Here is a 19,262-nt window from a genome sequence, read left to right on the forward strand (position 1 = left end):
AAACAAAAACATATTAATTCTATTAAGCCCTCAGACAGTAATTTTGTGCTTTACAGAAATGGAGCCGCTTTAAGTAAGAACAACACAAACACAAGCTGTTCTTGAGAGTCCTAATCAGCATCTTAACCATCCTAAATATTGTCATTGTCATTATCAAATGGTGGTGGTGGTGGAGTCGGTCGTCTTAACTGGATGGTCGGGGGATCGATCCCCAGCTCCTGCAGCCACATGTCCAAGGTGTCCTCAGGCAAGACACTTAACCCTGAGTTGCTCCCACTGCTTCATCTGCAGTGTATGAATGGATGAGTTAATACTGATGGACTCTTTACTCAGCAGCCTCTACCATCAAAGGTCAGAAAGAAGGCTTTTTCTTTCCGTGCACCGACACTTTGGAACAGTTTACCTCTGGACATCAGGCAGGCTTGTTCTGTTGAGGTTTTTAAAGCAAAGTTAAAGACCCGTCTGTTTACTGTTGAGTATGAGTCATGATTTCTCTGTATGTTTTTTCCTGTATTTTAACTGTATTGCTTTGTACAGCACTTTGATTTAAAGTGCTTTATAAATAAATTTATTGTTATTATTATTATTATTATTATTATTGTTATTATTATTATTATTATTATTATTATTATCAGGGTGTGAATGTGGAGGTGTGACCTGGGGTGTGAAAGAGCTTGGAGTAGTCAGAAGACTAGAAAAGAAACATACAAGCTCAAGTCCATTTACCATTAACATTTAAAAAATACCCTTTTAATAATGAAACATCAGACCTTTGTGAGCATGGCATGGTATTATATTAGGTAAAACCTTTAAACAGACTTAAAGGCAGGGTTGGTAATTCTCAAAAACTAGCATGATTTTGAAAGTAGCATTCCCTCAGTGCTCCGTCTGCACCTTCCCCTCTGTGCTCCCTCTTAAGCCACGCCCCCTCACTTACATGCACCAGAAGTGGACCTCAGCTCATCTCTGTCATTGTGTAGAAACTACGTCGTCTCATGTCTCATTCAGCGATAAGTAAACTTTCAGTATAAACTCCTAAAGTCATCGGTGACGAGCTTTGAGTGTGATAGAGAGCGAGCAGGGAGACAGGGAGGCGTCTGATTGGTTCATCAGATTGGTACCTCGTGGCAGACATTAGTTAAAGTTTTTACAGACTTACAAACTGATACAGATGATGGATTTTCTTTGTTCCTTTTTCAGAGAACATGAGTTATTAATGTCTGTCATGACCTAAAGACAATTTACACCAACATCTGAAAAAGTGGATCTGGAGGAAAATTACAAACCCTGACTTTAAATGTTATAATCTGAACATAATAAAAATAATCCTTACCTGTAAACATATCACCACTCAGAGACCTTCAAGAGTGTCAAACAAAACGAGGACAAACAGCTTTTATTCAGCGGCCAAACTGCGTTTTTTATTAGGTAAAAATTATATATAGGTTGCTATAAGAAGTATACAAACATAAAAAAATACACAAAATAAAGTATAAAAATAGCACAGAATCTGTTCTTTCAAGCGTGTTGGCACTGAAGATTCATCAAAAAAAAGGCAAAAGAAACAATTCTAAAATGTTACTCTCGTCGAACATAAGCACAAAAAATGTTTTAGTTTTAAAAAAAGTTCTCAGTTTTTATCACACACTCGAAATCTACAAATACACACACATCTACATAACACGAGGTTTCAAAACACTATGGATTAATATGCTCTAAATTGTGCTGTCACATTCTTAAGCGAGCTTTTTAACATGTTCTCAGTAAAAGGTTTAAAAGAGCCGTAACAAAGAGAGATACTAACTAGATCTATCGTGTGTGTTCTGTTTTCAAGCCAACATTCAGCAGTATTAGTGAAGTATGTAAACAATCACTTTTTGGTTTTATAAAGGGACTCTAACATCAGACTTAGGCTGGTTCTGTTGGGAGCCCGTGGAGCACCGCAGTCGGTCTTGTTAAGAAGACTCGCCCCTTTTTTCTGTTATCGGTCAAACAAAGAAAGTAGAAACACTTGTAAACCTTTCTATCAATACAGTACACAAAACATTGTTTAAAAAGAGTTCCAGTGATACAAAATAAAAGCTATATATATAAATATATACAGGGCACGTGGGAGCAGAGAGCTACAGTATATATTCACAGAACAGAGATCCTACAGGAGGAACGGTGCACAGTCGCCCCCCTCGTCTGAGGTAATGCCCTTAAAGTTTGATTTGGTGACAGCCGGCAGCAACTCAAAATCGCCCAGTTGTAAAAAAAAAAAAAAAAAAAAAAAAAAAGGAGAAAACTGCACAGACTTCAGGTGAGTGTTGCCCATTGGACACATCCAGGAAAGTGTTATTCAGATAAACCACCCAGTGAGTCGCTCTACTCTGCTGGTGAACATGTCAAAACTTCCGCACCAAGTATGTCCTGTAATCTCAGACTAACAAATTACACTCTAGGAATGGTACTAATCTGTAGGGGAGTGGTACTTTTAGTGTTTTTTTGCAAGGTTTGAAGCTAAATGACAAATATGTATCATAACTTAAGGAGTGACTCCAGTAGATCGCTTCAGCCAGTCGTCTCAAAAGCAGCAGTAAACATGGCAATAAAACCGATCAGGGTATGCATACTTTGTTTTTTTTTCTTCTGAAAGGTTCAAATATTGTTATCCTTAGCGTCCGATACCATTACAGAGAAGATTGCTGCGGAGAAAGACCTGTTTTGTCTAACTACAAACAGCTGTTGAACAAAACAGTAATTTTACTTTGTGTGCTTTGCGAGGTAAAAACAACAGATTTTGTGAATTATTTGAGGAAAGCAGGTGAAAAATGACAAAAATCCACATTATTACAGAAGCTTTTAGTTTCACAGAAATCAGTTTGTCACACACTTCACATGCAGCTCTTTTTTGATTAAAATAGTGAATTATGACCTTAACATACAGCGTGTCCACCACACAGAACAAAGCATCACCAGGCATCATAGAGATGGTTTTCTTTTTAAGGCAGTTTCTCTGAATAAATCTTTTTAACATAGGAACAAAGTAGTCAGTGCTAGTTTACTAAAGTCTCGTGCATCCACCAGTGTTTGCCACCTTTTTCTGTCGTCTCTTGAACAGCTGTGAAACCACGTTTGAACACGTCTTCCTGATTTTTAAATGAACTTGAGCCAAACGTGCACACTGACATCCTGCCATACAGTGAGTCAGAGCACGATGATTTTCAAAATAAAACATCTCCAGTAGGATGAGCAACATCTTTAATCCTCCGCTGTTTTAAAATGTCAGCAAAGTCAAAACCTGATCGTCTTTATCTCTGTGTTTTTGCATCAGGTGGTTTCAAGTATTCGCACGTAGCTATCAGGGAAGTCACAGCCGTGTAACTGAGACGTTCTGACGCCGTCTACAAAAATATCTTTTATATAATCTTTCATAAAAGTCTAAAGGAAGCTAGTTTGCTCATGGGAACTGAAAAAAGACTCGTCTAAACTGCAGCATCAAACAGGTTTTTTGGTGAAGCAGGTGGAACAGCAGGTAGTCTTAAAAAGGGGGAGCAGGGATCGACCTTTCCATGTTTGGACTTTGCTTCAAGTGAATTTAAAAGAGTTTTTGTCTGGATTAAAAAACCGCCACATTAAAGTCGTCGGCTAAACTGAGAGATCAGCAAAAACTCTGAAATGTTTTTAGGATACAGAGCCACTAAAAAGTTCTACTTCTGGCACCAAGCGTTTTCTGCAACTAGTCAGTGTTGTCAACTTAAAAACACCTTCCAAAGGTTTTAAAAAAGATCCTATTAAAACGGCTGTACAGGCCGAGCGTTAAAAAAAAAAACAGAAAAGTGATGTCATCGTTCTTTTCAACGGACTGATCGTTGACCCGTCCCGCTCACTTTGACTCTCTGGGGCGGTGATCAGGTGCTCACCTCTGCCTTCTTTGTGTCCCTCTGTGTTTAAGGGGTTTTGTTCCAGTTTTAAGGCAGCAGTGCGTGATCACCAGGATCCACTAAAATTTCTCCCAGTCGCACTAATTCTCCCGAAACTTCCATTCTTCCAGCCAAAGAAGTCGTACAGCTCTTTTCCAGAAGTTTTTTTTCATGGCGGCTGTTGTTTGTTGGAGCCAGCCTCACAATAGCAAAGCTGGTGGGTGGATCATGAGTGGGGGTCTGTTTTGCTGGTGATGTGTTGGCGTCTATTCACAGGCAAAGTAGTCTTTCAGAGGGGCGAACAGATGCCTGATGACCGGGACGCTCCAGGACCGGCCCAGGAGCTTCTGCCTGGCGCCGCGACCCATGTTTGACACATCGGTGTAGTGGACAGGGAAGCCGAAAATCCTGCAAAAAAACATAAACGACAAACATTACAACCAAATGTTCTGTGAAGTCATTATCCTCATTCAAAGAATTCTTCTGGTGTTTCTAAAACGGCGCTCTTTTTCAAATACTTTGGGGTCTAAATCACAGACGAGGTCCTGAAGAAATGGAGATAATTGAGGTTAATCCTGCTCCTGCACCCCTCGAGGCAGATGAGTTTGATATTCAAATGTTTGAACACATCAGAGGAAGGCTCCCTGCAGAGATAGACTTTTATGTTAAATAGTTTAGAGCCTTTTCCAACACCTTTTATTCCCCTCCACAAAGCCCCCAGACTCCATCCATAAAAACACATTTCTAACTGTGGGAGTTTCTGGTCTGCCGCTGCCGAGGTGAACTTCATGTGGGAACACAATCGCCCAAACTTTACTCTGAGTTTCTCCTGCCAGTTCACTCGTAAATGTCCCGCCTGGAGTTGGGGCGAGCTGACGCGCCAAACAGCAGGAGATATTTCTTTTTTAAAACTGAGGGGCAAAATGTTCAAAATGGAGACAATATTTGACAGATCAATAGATAAGGTGCTCAGTGGTTTGCCCCGCTCATTCTGACAACTTTATGTTGTTTACCTCCCTTTCACTGTTTCATTTTTCATTTTATTTTATCATGTAAATTATGAGAAGCTATGTAAAGACCCCTTGTGAACTGCACTACTTAGGTTGTGACCTAAAATTGAACATGTCTAAATGTCTGGTAATTATTCTGATTATTATTTTGCTGTTTTTTTTTTTTTTTTAAACTGAGGGGGGAATAACCCCAAGGATTTTGATGCAGCCAAATAAAGGAGCGATTTGGTGAAACTACAAATCAACTCCAGCTGTTCAAAGACTTAAAAACATCTTATTAAGAAGCGTAAGTCTGTAAAAACAAGGCCCAGGTTTAACAGCCTCATATGTTAATGTGTTAGTGGATGCACCTCTCCAGCTCCGTGCACCACAGGATGTCCTCCTTCCCGTTCATCAGGACGGGGAAGTGTTGATCCTTCCCTTGTTTGATGGAGTTGGAGCGGGTCGTGATGGTACGCACCTTCCCAAACTATGAAACAGACAAATGCACGGTCAAACAAGTGCAACCAAAAAAAAAACTTGATGAACGCCAAAGACTCATCGTGGCTCTCTACCTTTGCGACTCTGCCGTGCTCGAGACAGTCCTGCAGCTCCAGCTTGTCCATCCCAGAGGCACAGAGAGGCCTGGAGGAGGGGATGGCATTAGTATGCTGTCATATGAAACACTCACACAGAGTACACAGATGAGCTTTAAAGATCCAAACTCAGACAGAAAAGAGGTGTTTTAATTCTTACCTGTTCATGCCCGGTAGATTTCCCCAGAAGTATCTGGCACGGTGAGCAGCTGAGACCTCGATGGCGTCGATCATCACCGGGTTACACTGCACATGACATCACACACAAGGGACAAAACATGACTAACTGTTTAAAGTATGCAGATGACTCAGGAAACCAAACGAGAACCATTTGGTCAGGAAGTTTAGGCTCGCAGTATAACCATTGGTACACCTTTTAAATCTTTATATGTGATTTTTCAAACTTAAATATATAAATCAAGTATGTCCTCTGAAAATAACTCTGTGAGTCATGACTGTCTACAATGGGTGTAACACCCGAGTCCCACTGTCTGTGATGTTTTCAGAGTTTTCAGAGTCCTATCTTCACTTTGTTTACATCGCCCGGACGGCCGGCTGACTCCTCCCCTCGTGTATAAAAGTTGTTTAATTGAGGGACTAGAGAAAAGAAGAATAACATACTGTACTCACTGCTTAACTGTGTTTCTAGATCACGCTCATTTCAGGTAAATTTACATGCAGTGTGAAGATACCAGCATAATAAAGATCGCTAGCATTAGCATGCTAACACAACAATGCAGCGCGAGTTGTTTTGGTTTCATGCTGGTGCTCAAGGGCGACATCTGCTGGATCAAAACATCACATATAAAGCCTTTAAGCTCCTCCACGGCTGTAAACTGACCTCCAGGAATCGCGAGATGTCCCTCTTGTCGTTGACGCCCATGGCGACCACGTTCTCGAACATCCAGAAGAACGGCCGGTTCTCTCCTTCTTTGGGCCTTGCTTCGCTCAGCAGGCGGTAAAACTCAAAGAACAGCCTCCCTGTACCTTCTGGAGCAACAAACACTCAGATCAGAATCCAAAGAAAATTTGATTTGAAAATAAATGTTCTTGACTCTGTGTGTGGATTCTGCATTTGTGGATCACTTTTGGGCTTTTCTCTCGATGACGTCATTCTTACGCACACTGCAATCCACATATAAATACGAACAAGAATACGCCTTCCCCTGAACAACCAGTAGATGGCAGTGTTGTGCAGCCACCGCTGGTTATGGTTGTGGTTACTAACAGATCATACATCTGGATAAACTGGTGTTTTTAAATTATAATGATTAAACTCATGACTTTGATGTGGATTCATCAAAGTCAGATCAGCGTGTCTGACATGTTCTTCCTCTGTCAGGTACTTACCATAGAGACCTTTCCTCGCGGGATTGACGATCGACAGGTCGTTGCACGGACTTCCTCCGATCACCAGGTCAAAAGGACCCCACTCCAACAGCTGAGAGAGACAACAGCACCCCCCAGTGTTAGACTCAGGGAATGACAGGCACAGATCAACCTCTCAAACTGAGGAAGAATCATGAAAAGCTTTCTTTTCATTCTCACATGATTGACTTCTTTATCCATTAACCCAGCTTTAAATTAAATATGATTTATTCTTTCAACCAGCAGCAGGTATGAGACGACGTTTCACCTTTTCACACACAAACACCCCCGACACCAGAGTCTACGTCCAGAGAGACGGGGGGGGGGGGGAAGAGTTCAAGAGATGAAGAAAGAATAAAGAAGAAGGTGGAGTTGGAATGATCCAAATCTCTTACATTGAAGTAATGTAACGTGAAGTCGAGATTCTGGAGCAGGAAACTAACGCAGCTTTCTCTGATGCTTATCTGATGATTCATGAACTTAAAAGTGTGTTTGATTTATCTCTCCCCCCCGACACCTGAGCCGCTTTCAAAGGCAACAAATCGCTCAGAACATATTCATGGTGAGATATTTGAGCAACTGCAAACACATCAAGTGACTTCACATGAACATGATCAGAGCTTTAATACACTCAGCCAGACCTGCAGCACTGCATGAGGAAGGGGGGTGGGGTCTATGAATGTCTCGTTTATAATCACATTTCTGGGCGCTTCAAACGGCCTTCTTGTGAATCATCAAGTTACCATTTTGACACTTCATATCACTTAAAATCTTCTAACTTCTTTATTTAGTTTCATCCATCTTTTTTGAAGAGCGAGTTTGAACCAGCGACCGAGTGAGTCAGATTTTCTGTTCTTACATTTTTCTTTGTGATGTCCCGGACATCGTGGACGTACTGGATCTTTCCTTCATGTCTGACGACGCCCACCGAGATCGAGTCCTCGCACACTTCCGACGCCACGTACTGGTCCACCTTGAAACCCAGGTCTCTCAGAACCAGGTATCCTGTCAACACCAAAAATCAGAGGAGGGTTGTAGCAGTTTTTCCTGAAGCCCAAAAAGAACACCTTCAAAAGGTTTGTACCAGAAACCATCAAAACCGTCTTTAGATTCAAACGCTCGACTCATTTTAGAAGACTAAGAATAATTAATCATCGTTAACAGTTGTAGAGGAGTAACTCGTCTCAGAGCGTCGTCTCACCGGTGGCTATGCCGTCAAACAAGGAGAGGACTCTGATTGGTCGTCTCTGGTCTGCAGGGACTGCTGGGTACGTCTTTGGTGTCTCCTGAAAGAAAAAAAAAGATTACGATATGAAATGTTTCAACACCAGAATGTTTACAGCACTTTGAGTCTAATGCACATTTTCCAAAGGGGAAAATAAATCTTATCTTACGATTGTAACATGTTTAATAATGATGGGTTTTTTTCAAAAATAAAAAAATTGATAATGGAGAAGTCCTCGTAGCTCTTCAATTTTAATTTAATTTTCCAAGTTGAGAACCACACACACACACACCTACACACACACACACACACACACACACCTACACACACACACACACACACACACACACACACACACACACACACACACACCGATACATGTCGTCCTGTGACCTGCATTGTACTCAACATACGATACGCTTTATGGTCTCCTTCAGAAGACGTGTCTTGGACTCAGAGTGCTAAACAAACAAAGCAGCCTCCACAGGAGAATTCATTGATGGGCTGTACGCTCAGATATGATTGGATGAAGCGTTTGTGCTCCGAGAATAAAAGTGCTGCTATGACAACAGTCTTTAAAAATGGCCGCTTTAAATTTTAATATTTTTTGAAGCTGAAATTTTTTCATGAATATTTTGACTGCATCTGATAAATAACATTTTCAGAGCGACTTACAAACTCCTGTCCGTTGTCGTTGGCAAAGAACTCCTGCAGCTTGAGGCTCCAGTCGTGCCGTTGTTTCAGCACGCCGTACTGCAGCTGCGGCTGGCACATGTAGCACCTCCACGGGTCCAGGTAGCGAGCGTTGTTGGACGCTCCGGGGTCGACCAGGATGTCCAGACAGTCCACGCAGAAACACCTGGAGGAGACACGAGACAAGGTGAACAACGGAAATACATCTTATATGATGTATGTGCCGATAGTGAGTGTGTAAGTGTGTGTGTGTGTGTGTGTGTGTGTGTGTGTGTGTGTGTGTGTATTTGTGTGTGTGTGTGTGTGTGTGTGTGTGTATTTGTGTGTAAATATGTGTGTGTGTGTGTGTGTGTGTGTGTGTGTGTGTGTGTGTGTGTATTTGTGTGTGTGTGTGTGTGTGTGTGTGTGTGTATTTGTGTGTAAATATGTGTGTGTGTGTGTGTGTATGTATTTGTGTGTGTGTGTGTGTGTGTGTGTGTGTGTATTCGTGTGTAAATGTGTGTGTGTGTATTTGTGTGTAAATGTGTGTGTGTGTGCATTTGTGTGTAAATGTTTGTGTGTGTGTGTGTGTGTGTGTGTGTGTGTGTATATTTGTGTGTAAATGTGTGTGTGTGTGTGTATTTGTGTGTAAATGTGTGTGTGTGTGTGTGTGTGTGTGTGTATTTGTGTGTAAATATGTGTGTGTGTATTTGTGTGTAAATGTGTGTGTGTGTGTGTGTGTGTGTGTGTGTGTGTGTGTGTGTGTGTGTGTCTGACCTGCAGCAGTTGGCGTTGCCACAGAGCAGAACCTCTCGGCCTCGGCCTCCGCAGCAGACGGTGCAGTAGGACTGATAACCGTCGTCATCGTACATGTAGGACATCTCCAGGTAGACGTCCTGAACACACACACACACACACACACACACACACACACACACACACACACACACACACACACACACACAGAGAATAACAATTATTATTTACATTTTGTGGCGTTTGAACTCGTACTAGTTGGAGTACGATAGTTGAGTTGTTTGTTTTGATGTGTTTCTTCACCTTGCACGTTTGGCACAGGCCTCCTTCAAACAGCGGGTGGAAGGTCGCTGCCATCATCTTTCCACAAGAGAGACAGAAATCTGCAGGAGCACAAACACGTCGGTCAGCAGGTGGAAGAGTGAACGTTAAATCTCACTCCTGACAGTTCAAGAAGAAACCCGCTGAACTCTCACCTTCTATACTTCTTTTATTCTTCAGGACTTCATTCACCATTTGTTCTGAGAGACGGAGACAGAGATTATCTGATCAGACATTAAGGAAACATGAAGTGCTGGCTTCTCTGACAACAATGCAGCAGCCAGTATGTCCTCCTTCTAACTTTACATTCTGCTCCTGAATGCTCTGGATTTGTTTGGACCAGAGAGGGTAGGTGGTTTTAAGGCGACCCCCCCACACAGCCGTTTTGGACGCCCCTCAGTTTGTCAGATATGAGAGCAGTTATCAGGTCAACAGGTGTTGCAGTGATGGAAGAGAGAGAGAAGTGGTTCAGATAGAAGTGATTGTACCCGACCTAAAAAGCCTCTGCATGTTTCTAATAAGCTCCACGAGCAGAAACGTGCTCAAACTAGGATCAATATTGGAGATGCTTTTGAAAAATGGAGAGAGGTTAGAACACAGAAAGGTTTACAGACCCATGCAGAGCTGGATAAACACTGAAGCTTCAGAGTCCACCACATGGTGACCTGAGTGAGCATCCACTCTAGAGAGGAGGGGGGGGAGACAGCTCTCTATGATGTTTAGAATTTAGACTGCAGTACCCATTTTAAACACTAGGGGGCAGAGTTACATACTGCTCCTTTAATTATCAAGATATGGCTTCATGTTGTTTTATATTTATATTAATTGTGTGAGTCTGACACCAAGTTATACAAAGATAAAACACATTATATATGCTGTATGACATAAATCAGGAAGTAATCGCTGTAGGAAAAACTCACTGAGATCAGATTTAACTCCTTCAAAAGGTAAAATCTGATTTAGAAAAACTACATGAAAACAGGGATAAAGTATTTTCTAAATAAAGTGGGTGTGAACTGTACCTCTGCTGTAGGACTCCTCGGGGGCGGCCTTGTTCTTACAGAGACTGACTCTGGGCCGCTTGGCGCTGGGGAAATACTCAGGCAGGGAGACATCGAGGACCTGATGGTCCAGAGGGTTACTGCCTGCACGGAGACACAAAGAAACACTCTTATGTCAGGACTCAATATGTGTGTGTGTGAAGGTTCAACAACAACTTCAGGTTTCTGTGGAAGCTAAGAAAAGTGCTGCAAGTCCGTCTTGTCTCCATGACAACAGTCTGTTGACAACGGCCGCTGTATGACCGACACTGCTCTGTTACTTTTTACTGCATGTTTTATATTTCAGATCGTTTATTTCGGTGACGTCAGCAGCGCCTTTCTGAAAAGTGTTTTTATGTCATGTTTGACTCTAACAGCCTCATTAATAAAGTATCTATCTGTATGTAAAGAGTGTGATGTCGCTGCCTTGCTCACTGGCTGTGTGTGTCGGTTTCAGTCCCTCCTCTCCTTTGGGCAGGAAGCCCCCGTTGGCCCAGTCCAGCATGGGTTTGACCTGGTCGTCTGGATTATCCGACTCACAGGGAGTGAACTTCTTCTCCGCCCGGATGCTGGCCATCTTCAAGAGAGAGAGAGAGAGAGAGAGAGAGAGAGAGAGAGAGAGAGAGAGAGAGAGAGAGAGAGTAGAGAGAGAGAGAGAGAGAGAGAGAGAGAGAGAGAGACAGAGAGAGAGAGAGAGAGAGAGAGAGAGGAGATAGAGAGAGAGAGAGAGGGAGTGTCAAAACCTCAGAGACGCATTAAATAAAATTGTAGAAGACGTGTGTCCACATCCAACTCAGTGAACCTGTGTGATCATGTCAGGGTAACAACACAACACACACACACACACACACACACACACACACACACACACACACACACACACATATCACAGTCTGTTTGCAGAGACAGGACAGTGGATAGTACGGTGGCCGGTGGGGGTCAATCGCTCAGCAACTGATGAAAAGACATACATTTAGAAAAATGCGCAGCATATATAGAAACGCTGCACATTGAAAAACAAATGCAAAGACACAAACAGCAAAAGAAACAAACACGCTGCAAATAGGCAAAACAACTGCATAAGCATCAAACGCGTGTTTCAGCCTTTGTTTTTCAATGTGCAGCGTTTCTATATATGCTGCGCATTTTTCTAAATGTATGTCTTTTCATCAGTTGCTGAGCGTTTGACCCCTACCGGCCACCGTACTATAGAGCTGGAAACCGAGGCTAGAGAGAGAGAGAGCGGGAAATGACATGCAGGAAATGAACCCGGGTCGCCCACAGCCTCCGAACGTGGAGCACTCAAACCAACCACTTACCAACCGGAGCCACAAAGCAGAGCTTTATTAATAAACTCATGTTCCAAGTCCAAGAGGAGGAGGAGGATGAGAAGAAGAAGAAGAAGAAAGGATGATCAAATAGAAGACGAGGAAGTCAAAGAAGAATAGTAAAAAAAGAAAGAAAAGGAGTGAAAGAAAAGAAAGAAAGGAGGAGGACAACGAGGTCCACGGGAAAAGAAGTGGAAGAAAGAAAGTGGAAAAGGAAGATAAACCTGAAGAGGAAGTAGAAGAAGAAAGGAAGGAGGACGACGACCACGATGAGAAGACAATGACGAGGATGATGATCATAAAGAGGAAGTTGTAGAAGAAGAAGGGGAAAAAAAGCTAGAAGAAAAAAAGGAAGAAAACTACAAAACAAAGTAGAAAAGAAGAAGAAGAAGAGGAGCAACCAGATGAAGGCCTGCTGATCTTCACCCACATGTTCAAACCTATCTTCTTCTTTCTCAGACTAAACTCCTTCAGTTACATGTGATAACGTTGAAGCTCACCTCCAGCGCCTGAAAGATGGCTCTGCGGTACGAGGCCAGCTTGGTGTAGGAGGCCTGACTGAAGAACTTGGCGAAGGCGGTGATGGAGTCCAGTTTGTCCGCTGAAACCTGAAAACAAAAAACAACAAAACCACATAAAGATCTGAGAGCGGTCACACTCCCCCCCTCTCCCTCCCTCCCTTCCTTTTCTCCTCTCCCCTCCTCACCTCAGAGAACTTGCCGTCTCCGAACCACTGCAGCCACCTCATGCCGTGACTGGCCTGCGTTTGCCCGTAGCACGCCACGTCACCACGATGCCCGGCCACCAGGAGAAGCCCTTTATCTTCCCCCACACCAGCTCGCCGATACCAAAACCCTTATTGTCCTGGACGGAGGAGGAACACAGAGAAGGTAGAGTTAATGTTTAAACTGTTCATCTTTGTTTTATTAAAGGAGCAGTATGTAACTCTGCCCCCTCCTCACTGATTGGATCTTTAAATCTACTACATTAAAGATAAAGATAAACTTTATTGATCCCCCATGGGGGAAATCTTTGCATTACAGCAGCTCAAGAAAACAGGACGGGATTATTATTAAAAATAAAAATGTAGTTAATATCATCATTAGTGTGATGTCAATGTTTAATAAGGTAAATAAACCACCTTCACTTGCAGAAAAAGAATCAGGTGCCAAAACACAGCGGAGAGAATGCGGCATAGTTTGCCAGAAATACCTCCCTGTCTTGGTTTCTTCATAAAAAGAGGATTAATGATTAATGATATATGATTGAATGGATTAAAAAGGAGGGAGAGGACACTTTCTCCTCTCTGCACAAGAGGTAAACATTAGAGGGAGAATATAATCACACCCAGATCCTGTTTTAATGAAGGATAATGACCTTTAATCATGACGAGTGAAAAGCCTCCAACGTCTTTAAAGTGAAGCCAAGGCTGAAGTCAAAGAGGCAACACAAACAAAGTGTCAGAGAAGTAGTCCTGATCTCAAAGGCTGACCTGGATACGAGAACTTTAAAGTCTTTCTATGTGATTTTTCACACTTAAATATAGAAATCAAGTATCTCCTCTGAAAATAACTCTGTGAGTCATGACTGTCTACAATGGGTGTAACACCCGAGTCCCACTGTCTGTGATGTTTTCAGAGTTTTCAGAGTCCTATCTTCACTTTGTTTACCATCGCCAGGACGGCCGGCTGACTCCTCCCCTCGTGTATAAAAGTTGTTTAATTGAGGATCTAGAGAAAAGAAGAATAACATACTGTACTCACGCTTAACTGTGTTTTCTAGATCACGCTCATTTCAGGTAAATTTACATGCAGTGTGAAGATACGAGCATAATAAAGATCGCTAGCATTAGCATGCTAACACAACAATGCAGCAAGAGTTGTTTTGGTTTCATTTGATCTGCTGGATCACATATAAAGCCTTTAAGATTCTGTATGTTTGAAACAAAAACATTTCTGAATTGACCTGATATCAAATGTGATGGTTTGTCCACCATCACTCCACACCTGTTGTAGTCCTGTTTGCTCAGGTGTTTCCACTTTCTGCAGGGACAATCTTTTGAAAAACACACATCCCCCCTCCTTTAAGTAACCCATTAGTCTTTTCTGTCTGTCTGTTTGAGATTTATGTGTCCTTATGCTTGCAGATAAATCCTAGTTGAGCTCCTTCAGTCCGCCTTCAGAGAGAAAACCCATTAGGCTTTGTGATGGAGTCGGGCTCCCTTAGAGGACGCTACGCTCTGCTGAGATCAGCCAGTGAAGACACGCACAGACACACACACAGATAAACACAAACAGAGGATAAGACTAACATGCACAAGTATGCAGAGAGAGTGTAAACACCAGAGGCTCTGGTGTGGTCACCCTGACCTCAATGAAACTATTGATACAGAGAAAACACAGTCAGGAGTGTTTGTGGCCACCTGCACTCACACAAGGCCAGGTGGAGCGCTTTAAGAGACAAACAAAGAATCACTTCAGGACTTTATCAACAGATTTAAACATCCTGCCCTTCTTCTTCTTCTTCTTTCATTCCTTTCATTTCTTTGAAGTATTTCCAACTTATAAATCTGCCCCTATGAGCGAGTCTGGTACGGTTATCTCATCAGTCACACACACACACACACACACACACACACACACACACACACTCGTCTTACATTGTACTCGGGCTGGATTCAGAGCTGGACGAGGTGCTGATGCTCTGCGCCGAGTCTTGGAGTCTTGTTCCATCAGATCCAGAGAGGGGGGGGCCTCAGGGACCGCCACGGATACAACGGCAGCCCGAGGACCAGCAACACACTGAGAGAGAGGGGGGGGGGGCAGGAGAGAGAGAGGGGGAGAAGGAGAGAGAGAGAGAGAGTGAGAGGAGAGAGAGAGAAGGAGAGGGAGAGAGAGAGAGAAGAGAGAGAGAGGGGGGGGGAGAGTGAGAGAGAGAGAGACAGAGAGAGAGAGGGGGGGAGAAGAGAGAGAGAGGGAGTGAGAGAGAGAGAGAGAGGGAGAGAGAGAGTGAGAGAGAGACAGAGAGAGGGAGAGAGAGAGAGGGAGAGAGAGAAATAGACAGAGAGAGAGAGGAGAGAGAGAGAGAGAGAGAGAGAGTGAGAGAGAGAAAGAGACAGAGAGAGAGAGAGCGGAGAGAGAGAGAGGAGAGAGAGAGAGAGAGACAGAGTGAGAGAGAGAAAGAGACAGAGAGAGAGAGAGCGGAGAGAGAGAGAGGAGAGAGGAGAGAGAGAGGAGAGAGAGGAGAGAGAGAGAGAGGAGAGAGAGAGAGAGGAGAGAGAGAGAGGAGAGAGAGAGAGAGAGAGAGGAGAGAGAGAGAGGAGAGAGAGAGAGAGGAGAGAGAGAGAGAGAGAGAGAGAGAGAGAGGAGATGGTTACTCATTTTACAAGGCGATATAAAAAGTTTAAATTGGCATCAACGTGCTGCACGATGAGATGTTTTTAAACTCAGCTCTTGTAAAACTGCAGAGTAATAACATAATAGCAGCTCTTTAAAAGAACAATGCATGTGCTTTTGTTAGAGCATGTTTAGAATATTGCAGGTCATCCTCAACCGAGAGGTGAGAGAGAGAAAGACAAACACTGCAGGAGTAAAAGAGCGACACCAAAAGAAGAATCATTCTACAAACACAAAAAGAAGAGTCTTTCTGATGAGCTCAGGTATTCAAACGTCTCGATGTGCAGGAGTTTTTAAAAGAAGAGTGTTTGTTGTTTCAACCTGGATACGACCGCAGTCTTTGTGATTTCAGGCTCCTGCAGGATGTGGGAGAGTCAGGACTCAGATGACCCGTCCCCGTCTTTCATAACTTTTCCATCGCGTTGTAACAAACTGAACGTGAAGCTGCGCCGTGTGTGTTTTTTGTTTACCCCTCTCTGCATGTGCCGACAAGCAAGAGCGACCATCACCTGATTCTAGACTGTTTGACTTGAGTTAGAGCAGAGCAGAGCCGGGCCTGAAGCCAGAGACTCAGACGAGGAGGCCACGAAGAAGAAGAAGAAGAAACGGGTCACTAAACAAAGATTCATCCTAAAACCTCGGCAGCAGAAATACTAGAGTCTACTTTGACATATCTACTTTTTTGATATCACCTCTTGGGGTATGTTCATGTTTCATTCAGCAGAGAGAATCACTCCCATGATTCCCCGCCAGCCTCGACGTTATCTTTTGATATTGTTTTGATCGAGAGCCCCCTGGTGGTGGAATTTACGCACTGTTCCTTTAAGTGTCTTTTAGACGCAGCTCTTCTTTTCACCTTCAAACTTTTTTTGCAGGGAGATAAAATTGACAAGACGTCAAGCTGCGAAAGAAAACATTGCATAAGAGATCTATTGCTCTGGGTTTGAGCGCTCCCTGGCGGCGGATTTTACAAACTGTGCGTTTAATCATCATAATCACCGAACCTACAACATGCTGAAGTTTGAGCTTTCTGTTGGAAAAAGAAATCTGAGCTCTATCTTTCATAGTTTTTTATTTTCAGCAAGTTGTGTCAGGATCATCGACGCGGCTGTTTGATGAGATTTTAGTGAATAAAATGTGTGTGTGTGTTTACCAATGACACGCTGTGCTCCTGTTTGCGGTTCTGTCTGCGAGGTTTGGTGTGTGTGTGTGGCGTCAGACCGGCCTGGAAGATGGTTCTGGGTCGAGGAGTTTGCCTCAAACCCAGCTGAGACGCTCCTGAAGATTTCTCCTGGGAAAAAGAAGTAAAGATAAAAAAATCACGCTTCATGGGAGAAGATTTGAGTTACACAACTTGTAAGGAAAGCGAGTGTGTTCATACCTCGCTGTAGGAGTCCCAGGTGCTTTCCTCCTCCTCCTCGGACTTCTTCCTGCTCCTCTTCCTGCTTTCTCTCGTGCACTCGTTATCATCTGAGGAGGAGACGGACGAGGAGCCAAGGAGCGGCAGAGATCGACAGAAGGTTAGACAGATGGCGGAAGAGAAACTCGATATTTTCAAGAGATCACATGCAAAAGATCGTTTTTGTTTTGTCTCTGACGCAGCACAGAGAATTTGGCAGGCTGCTGATCTCAACAACACGTTTTAAAAACAGAGTTTAAAGTCCATGTTTGTCCTTGTGACTCCGACCCAACAAACTGGCCTTTAAACAAAGAAGAGGCCGAAACTGACCCGGAGCAGCAGGTTATAAAAACTAGAAACGTGTCTGCAAAGGAACGATATGTAACCCTAACACCTAGTGTTTAAAATGGGTACTGCAGTCTAAATTCTAAACATTGCAGAGAGCTGTCTCCCCCCCCCCTCTAGAGTGGATGCTCACTCAGGTCACCATGTGGTGGACTCTGAAGCTTCAGTGTTTATCCAGCTCTGCATGGGTCTGTAAACCTTTCTGTGTTCTAACCTCTCTCCATTTTTCAAAAGCATCTCCAATATTGATCCTAGTTTGAGCACGTTTCTGCTCGTGGAGCTTATTAGAAACATGCAGAGGCTTTTTAGGTCGGGTACAATCACTTCTATCTGAACCACTTCTCTTGACCGCTTCCATCGCTGCAACACCTGTTGACCTGATAACTGCTCTCATATCTGACAAACTGAGGGGCGTCCAAAACGGCCGTGTGGGATGTGTCATGTAATTGTATAGAAAATGTGTTTTTCTCTGGAATAAAGTCTCCATAATCTTTGAATCCATGTCTCAGTAAAGGTGCCTCATGTGTCTTCATTTTTAAGTCTGTGTGGATGTTTTACCTTGAGGCGAGGCGGCGTCTCCGTTCTGCTTCGGGCTGAACGGCGAGGGCGGTTCGGCTGCAGTCAGAGGGCTGTTCTCGTTGGTCAGCTCCACGCCGCTGTCGTTCTCTGATAGGTTCTCTGCTGGAGGCGTGTCTCCGTTCACCGGCGCCTGAGGACAGACACAGGTTTAAAATAATCTTGTAAAAAGTTGACGTAGCCACAGAGGTGCTAATCATGCTAATCATGGGTTTGTGGTCTGCAAAACTTGAAGTTGCCTCTTCATCTTGGTGTCATGGAACCTGGAGATGACTTTATATTAGTCGAGGGAGTGGATATGAAGCGCTGCGGCTGTTGTAACAGTTTCTTAATAAGAGGTAGCCTAAAGCTATATGATCTATTCCACTCTGTTACCAGTCACAACTCATCTGGCGGCTCACCCAGCGCCGTGCTCAGTGTGCTGGAACAAAACGCTTTTGTGTCAGATCTCATTCAAATGCGCCTCGGGCTGACTGCGCATGTGTGACGACGTCTGCAATTAAACTGTCTCTCGATGTTGTTGCTGTAATTATATCGAGCCCCAAACATTAGCAACATGCAAATCTGCAGGCTCAGTGAGAAACCTGTTGGATCACGGCGGAGCATCCTAAAAGTGGCTTTCCAACTGGGTCACCTCTGGGTCACACATATATATATATATATATATATATATATATATATATATATATATATATATATATATATATATCCCTTTCAACGGCCTTACAAATTGCAGCATAAGACCGAAAATTGTAAATCAATCGTTGCTGTGAATCAGAGATTTAGAAGTGGGTATACGCTACGGAGAGACTGACAAATATTTAATATATTTTCTTAAAACTGTCTGAAAGGAAGAATGTGCGACATGTTACACAAAGCAGAGATCAAGTTTATCCTCCGATTATATAAAAGCTGTTTTAGTCGACGAGAAGAACATACTCACTGATTATTTGAATGTCATGTAAGCGCTTTTAGATCACGCTCATTCTGTGTCAGTTTACATGAAATGTGAAACTACGAGCTAACTAAAGAGCGCTAACATTAGCATGCTAACACAACAATGCAGGACACAGATGACAGCAGCTCGAGCAAAGGATGATTTTGTCCGCCGCTTGTGCTTAAAGGTGCGTTCTAGTTGATAACTCCTTGGTGCTAACAGCCTTGGCCTAACAGCAGTTTGTTTTGGTTTCATGCTGGTGCTCAAGGGCGACATCTACTTTCTCAAAAAGATGCACATTCTTCCTTCAAAAGCGAGTCTATGCAGGACTTACACGACATACTCAAAAAGTCTTTTGTGCTGAACAGACAAAATGTTAGCACAACAAAGCCAGTGATAAGACAAATGAC

At 43.2% G+C, this 19,262-nt stretch overlaps 2 protein-coding genes across 2 annotated transcripts in view; one reads left to right on the forward strand and one right to left on the reverse strand.

Annotated features, from left to right (window-relative positions):
* Positions 1–1,394: 1,394 nt before the first annotated feature.
* LOC110004537 (DNA (cytosine-5)-methyltransferase 3B-like) overlaps positions 1,395–19,262 on the reverse strand; it is a 37,197-nt gene continuing 19,329 nt past the window's right edge. The window contains 23 exon segments of the mRNA XM_065961060.1: positions 1,395–4,313; positions 5,266–5,384; positions 5,470–5,539; positions 5,651–5,736; positions 6,332–6,480; positions 6,841–6,931; positions 7,718–7,863; positions 8,060–8,144; positions 8,759–8,942; positions 9,533–9,651; positions 9,815–9,894; positions 9,988–10,032; positions 10,855–10,977; positions 11,308–11,449; positions 12,701–12,808; positions 12,907–12,965; positions 12,968–13,064; positions 14,860–14,876; positions 14,879–14,917; positions 14,920–15,001; positions 16,749–16,886; positions 16,977–17,065; positions 17,898–18,048. Of these exon segments, the coding sequence (XP_065817132.1) occupies positions 4,172–4,313; positions 5,266–5,384; positions 5,470–5,539; positions 5,651–5,736; positions 6,332–6,480; positions 6,841–6,931; positions 7,718–7,863; positions 8,060–8,144; positions 8,759–8,942; positions 9,533–9,651; positions 9,815–9,894; positions 9,988–10,032; positions 10,855–10,977; positions 11,308–11,449; positions 12,701–12,808; positions 12,907–12,965; positions 12,968–13,064; positions 14,860–14,876; positions 14,879–14,917; positions 14,920–15,001; positions 16,749–16,886; positions 16,977–17,065; positions 17,898–18,048 (2,361 nt within the window). The 3' untranslated portion in view covers positions 1,395–4,171.
* Positions 16,132–19,262, forward strand: part of commd7 (COMM domain containing 7) — a 32,458-nt gene continuing 29,327 nt past the window's right edge. Inside the window, exon 1 of the mRNA XM_065961061.1 lies at positions 16,132–16,143. The gene's annotated coding sequence lies outside the window, so the exon portion shown is untranslated. The remainder of the gene's footprint in view (positions 16,144–19,262) is intronic.

This window comes from Labrus bergylta, chromosome 12 (assembly GCF_963930695.1).
Source record: "Labrus bergylta chromosome 12, fLabBer1.1, whole genome shotgun sequence".
Lineage (NCBI taxonomy): Eukaryota > Metazoa > Chordata > Actinopteri > Labriformes > Labridae > Labrus > Labrus bergylta.